At 38.4% G+C, this 6,262-nt stretch overlaps 1 protein-coding gene across 1 annotated transcript; it reads left to right on the top strand.

Annotated features, from left to right (window-relative positions):
* The first annotated feature begins 215 nt into the window (after window positions 1–215).
* LOC127104424 (uncharacterized) lies at window positions 216–839 on the top strand. Its single transcript, XM_051041607.1, has one exon. The coding sequence runs from the start codon at window positions 216–218 to the stop codon at window positions 837–839; it is 624 nt and encodes a 207-aa protein (XP_050897564.1).
* The last annotated feature ends 5,423 nt before the right edge of the window (window positions 840–6,262 follow it).

The following is a 6,262-nucleotide window of genomic DNA, read 5'->3' as shown; positions in this document are numbered from 1 at the left end:
CTAGTGTGGCTGATTGACGCCTAAGACAATATATGGTTTGCCATACTGCTTTGTTGATATCCAAAATGGATCCAATAAAGTATATATTTGAGAAGCCTGTTGTCACTGGAAGAATTTCTCGGTGGCAAATGCTACTAACAGAGTATGACATCCAATATGTTACCTAAAAAGCTATCAAATAGAGTGTTCTGTATGACTATCTTGCTCATCAATCTATGGAGGGTTATCAACCAATGAGGCTTGACTTTCCAGTAGAAGACATCTTTTTTCTCAAAGATTATGAGATTTTAGGCCCCGACGAAGGACCTGAACCAGGATCGCAATGGACACTCAAGTTCGACGGTGCTTCAAACACTCAAGGTCATGGGATTGGGGCAATTATCACTTCTCCAACTAGATTTCACCTTTCATTCACTACAAGATTATGTTTTGATTGCACCAACAATATGGCAGAATATGAAGCATGTATCTTTGGCATTGAATCAACCATTAATCTGAAAATTAAAATCCTCAAAGTTTATGGAGATTCAGTTCTAGTAATCAGTCGGATAAAGGGAGATTGGGAAACTCGGGATAACAAGCTAATTCCATACAAGAAGCATATCATGAAATTAATTCCCTACTTTGATGAAATCACTTTTCATCATATCCCTATGGAAGAAAATTGGCTAGACAATGCTTTGGCTACCTTGGCATCCATGTTCAAGGTTAAGGGGAAAAACAAAACACCTTCTATTCAAATTGAACACCTAGATGAGCCTGCATATTGTCTAGAAACTAAGACAGATTCTGAAGATCAACCTTGGTTCTATGACATTAAAAGGTATCTAGATAAATAAGAGTAACTCGAGAATGTGTCCATCATTGATAAGACGGCTCTGAGACAGCTCTCTACCAAGTCCTTCTTGAATGGGAATGTGTTGTACAAAAGGAATTATGACTCTATCTCTCTTAGATGCATGGATAGACACAAAGAAAACATGATCATAAGGTTCATCCATGAAGGTTGTGAAGGAATCCATGCTAAAGGACTTGCTATGGCTAAAATGATTCTTCGAGCTGGCTATTACTAGACAACCATTGAGGTTGATTATTACAACTTCGTCAAGAGATGTCACAAGTTCCATATCTATGGGTTCTGTCGCATCCGCGAAAAACAACCGACGGGCAAAAACAAAACAAACAGAGCCGCCACCGTGCGTTATTTATCGCAAAGAGGGAAAGGAAACGCTCGAAGTAAACCTGGAAAGGAAATGGTCTCGCGACCAGAGAGAGATGGGATCGGGAGTCGGTTATGCGAAGGGAAGGTATTAGCACCCCTACGCATCCGTCGTACTCGACGGGATCCACGCTCAGAAAGAATAGAAGAAAGGTTGCTAAACACTGCTCAAAAGAATGCACACACACACTGGAATAAAACACAGATGGAAGAAAAGGGGAACGGGCTCGCTAGGATATCGTATCCTATGCCTACGTATCTCATCTGGAATGAGAATCAGAGCTACCGTAGTTCGGCTAATGCACGCCGAAACAAAACGCACACACAAGAAACCGACTGCCAATCGCTGGGCTTACGTCAGACTCCCCACAAACAGGCAAACATGGAAACCGATTGCCAATTGCTGGACTTACATCAGACTCCAAACCAATAAACACACACTGGAAACCAACGGCCAATCGTTGGACTCACGTCAGACTCCAACAAGCAAACACACACACAGGAAACCGACTGCCAATCGCTGGACTTACGTCAGACTCCAAGAAACAAGAGGTTAACCGGACGCTGAGTCGTCAAGAAGCAACAAAAAAGTTGAACAAACAAGCTAACAGGGAGTCTGGTACTCGAGCCTGCTAGCTATCAAGCAAACACACGCAAAAAGAAAAAAAGGGTGCCCGGAGAGATCTCGTACGATCTCCTGCCTACGTACCTCATCTGGTATGAGGATCAGGGCAACGTAGTTCCCCTTAACAGGGGAGAAACTTTCTCCTAACCAGAGACTGAGAAATGACAAACTAAAAGGGAGACTGACTCGAGCCTAATAGTTATCATGCAATCCACAATGGTCCTAGGTTGAGGTTTCTATCTAACTTGCATAGGCAGCAAGCTATCCTAAACAGCACAGTCAAACAACACAAGCACAATAAACAATCACACACACTATATGCAATCAATTGGGCTCATACAAGGTTAGGCTGCAAAAGCAAGCCAACTGGAATCGGGTGTAGTTAGCTCTTAACCCTAACATTGAGAGTTAGGGTGAAGCAGATGAAATGGGAAGTGAGGGTAAGACCTCACAGCTCTTATCCCTGGCCTGGGAGAGCTTCAGACAAATGAAAGTATGGGAGTTCAGAAAGTAGGAACTCTTCTCCACATATGACTGACACAACAAAGATCTTAGGTTAATATCCACAATGCATCAACACATGGTGTGAGCAAAGTGGATGACACACTGAATAGCAGGAGATGGATTGCACATCTCTTTTATCTGCCAATTGCCTCATAAGAGGACTTTTCCTGCTTGGCACAAAAATAAACATTCACAAGCATTGCCTCTTAAGGAGGGCTTCAGACAGGTGCCTGCCCCCATAACAGGACAGGTCTTCCAGACTACATGAAGTCAAAAGAGTTATACCTCAATGGTTAAGCAACCAAGCAAAAGAAAGTTCAAAGAACTTAAGCAACTTATGTACCTGTTGAAACATCAAACAAATCAGTTCAACTGTACAAACAGACAGACAATCATGAATATCAAACAGTCAAACCCAATGAGCAAAGGCATAAGCCAACCAGTCAAACTCAAATGAGTTAACAACCCTACAAAACACACAAGGTTAGTAGTCAAAAGTAAACATCAAAGGCTCAAGTGATAGAGCACCAACAACTAAGGAACTTGAATGCTCCACCTGAAATCAAAGCTCAAACATAAGCAACTAACCACTAGGTCAAGGCCTAGGGTCAAAGATGGAGAAAAAATTCAAAACAGAACATGAAACTTAACATGAATCAACTTCATTCAATCAAGAACACAATCCAAAAAGTCCCATATCAATATCATCAACCAAATTCATTTCATGAACCAAATATGGCAAGGTATGCAAGTTGTAACCACATTGTGACATCAGAATGAACAAATGCACATTAAATCAAAAATGATTCAAATAATTTTGGAAAAATTCATGAGTAAACAGGACATACAACATGATCATCACACAAAAAATTAGAGCATTTGGACAACATTAAGCATGGTAATCATATTGCATAAGTCAAGGCAAGCACAAACAAGCACATGTGTGACACCAATTGTCACACCAACTTAGCATAGGCATAAAACATAAATGAATCATGGTAAAAACCTCAAACCAAAGCCAAAACAACCTTCAACATGTCTAGAAATAGTATGCAAAGTTTCACATCCATTGGATAAAGAACAAGCATTTCACAATCAAATGAAGTTCAAGGCAATTTAAAAGCTCACATGTGACCATCCAGAATGAAAAATCTCAATTAAATCAGAAATGATCCCAAAAACTCCAACAAAAACCATGCTCATTCACAACATTCATATCAAGCATCATACAAAAAATCACATCAATTGGAATTTATTTGGCATGGCAAATTCATCAATCAAGTTGAACATCTCAAGGTGTGACACAAATTGTCACACCTAACTTAGAAAAATCATAAAACAGAAATGACACATGGTAAAAATACCAAATCAACACCAAAATGTCAAGCCAAGAGTCTAGTTTCAACATGTAAAATTTCATGAGCATTGGACAAAATCTCATCATTTCACAAAAGATATGGAAAGGCAAGGTCAAGATATGATACATGTTCACATTCCCTAGCACAAAAATAATTCCAGCCATGCACAATTTATGGAAAAATGATGATAAAATACTAGACACAAAATAGAATGCAATGCAAAAAACCTCATATTTTTTGGAGCAATATTCAATTAGATATGAATTTTGGAAGATTGGAAATGAAAATGAAAATGAAATGAAACAATTAAATGAATTAAAATGAATTATTTAATTCAAATTTTGAATTAAGGCGCCAGGCAGCAAAACGCTGCCGTTCCATTAATGCGGTGGCAGCCAGGCACACGTTCAACAGGAACTAGCCAATCAGAAAGCCAGCATGGGCGCTCATGCAGCCAATCGCGTGCAAGCCCTATCCTAACACTTATGGCAACGCTTTTGTGTGGCAACAGAGATCCAAACCGTGGCCAAAGACTCTGAACTTCATCTTCTTCATCGCGTTCATTACTGTTCATCAACCTCAAGAACAATTTTCCCAGTTTTCACAATTAAGCATATGAACATGAAGATCTTTCAATGTACATCATGAATCCATGCCTAGCTAAGCTTAAATCAAACTAACATGAGAGAATCGAACACATCAAGCTTCATGCACAAAACTTTAAACTACCATAACTCAGTGAATATTGCATGGATTTACATGGTTCAAAGCTCAGTTTAATCAGCTCACAAAGATCTACAATAATAGCATAACAATTTCAAGAAATAAAGAGATCGAATCTGTGAACTCTTGATGTGCAGAATTGGAATCCGTGTGTTTCTGGCCTTGCAATGCTCAAACAGTCCTTCTATGATGCTTGTACAAGTGTTTGGGAAGAGGATTGAAGCTTAATTATGCTTGATTCCATCAGAATTTCAATTTGCCATTGTTGCTTCCAAGCTTCATATGCTTCAATGCTGCACGATTTCCTTTGGATCCTCCTCCAAACTTGCTCACAAATGCTACCAGATGATGAATTGATCAAGAAAAATGGAGTGTGTTTGAAGAATTTAAAAGAAAAAAGTGAGAGAAAATTTTGATGAACTTTGGTGATTCTAGATCTAAAATTGGGAATTGTGAAAAACAGTTAGAGATTAGACTTATATATGTTGCACTAGTCACTCTCCTAATCATGTTTAAGCAATTGGCAATTGGATTAGCAAAAATGAGGTGCATATGCAAAATTGGGATTTCACCCTTATGCATGGTGTGCATGGTGAACAGTACATGAATTTGTATTCATTTTCACTTAAAAATCCATTTTGGAGCCAAATGCAATGGTAGCATGTTCAAATAATGCACCAATTTTAAACTTTAATTTTTCCCTCCAAAAATGCAAGAATTTGCAAATGATTATGTGATGATAATTTGTGTAATGTGATGCAATATTTTGAAACTAGAGGTTAAAAGGAGAATTTAGCAAAAAGAACCACTTGAATTGGAGTTTTGGTTGAGAAGTTATGCCCATTTGAAGTTCCATGTTCACTTTGTCAAGATTGAACCATAACTCCTTAACCACACATGAGAAATTGATGATCTTGGACTTTTTGGAAATGGGAGAGAAATATCTATAACTTTCATGTTCAACAAAATTTCATTTGAAGCTTTCTTGATGATGTAATCTTGAGTTGAAAACCTTTCCATTTTTGGCAATTTCAAATTACAGGTCACTTTCTATTTTTGGAAAGTTTTGTCCTGACTTTATTTTCTTCAATGTTGATGTTTGAAATGTCAAATGAGACTTGTTTGAACATGAATGAAGTATTTCTAATCACTTTCACCTCCAAATCCAACAGTTGACTTGTGGTTGACTTTTGCAGTCGATAGATGACTTGGTCATGCACAGATGATTTTGAGCCTCAACCTCTTGATGAAATAACTCCAAAAGGAAACCCTAGCTTATACAAGCTCAACAAAATCATATGATGGTCTCCACCTCATTAAAAACCTCACATCCTTGAAAATCCCTTATTGGCAAAGAGCAACTGATTAGGGTTGACCAGAGGTCAAAACCCTAATCCCAAGGAACATGATCAGGCATAATGAATCATGATGATGATGATGTACCATCTCCACCAAGATAACACCCAACCTCCTTGAGGAACCAATAAACCCTAATTGAAGCACAAACCTCAGATGATTAATGATCAATTCATGAAACCCTCAGGCTTGCATCTCTTAACCTCTTCATCTTCTGAGCAAGACTTAGGAGGATGATTGGCTCATTGTTTCCACATGATATGCAAAGATGTAATGCCTAATGTCCTACAAAATGAGATGCAATATGCTAAGCTAGTCCCAAGAGAGGAGGGAAAATTTTGAGGTGTTACAGGTTCCTCTAACAACTGGGGAATTGTACTATCTCAGATTGATGCTAACACACATTAAAGGCCCACGTAATTATGATGAAATAAAAAATGTTAAGAACGTAAAGTACAATACTTTTTAGGATGCATG

This window comes from Lathyrus oleraceus, chromosome 7 (assembly GCF_024323335.1).
Source record: "Lathyrus oleraceus cultivar Zhongwan6 chromosome 7, CAAS_Psat_ZW6_1.0, whole genome shotgun sequence".
Lineage (NCBI taxonomy): Eukaryota > Viridiplantae > Streptophyta > Magnoliopsida > Fabales > Fabaceae > Lathyrus > Lathyrus oleraceus.
This window is presented reverse-complemented; position numbering and strand designations above follow the sequence as displayed.

Coding starts and splice junctions, on each gene's coding strand:
- LOC127104424 (XM_051041607.1), top strand. CDS start 216: ATGGAGGGTTATCAACCAATGAGGCTTGACTTTCCAGTAGAAGACATC.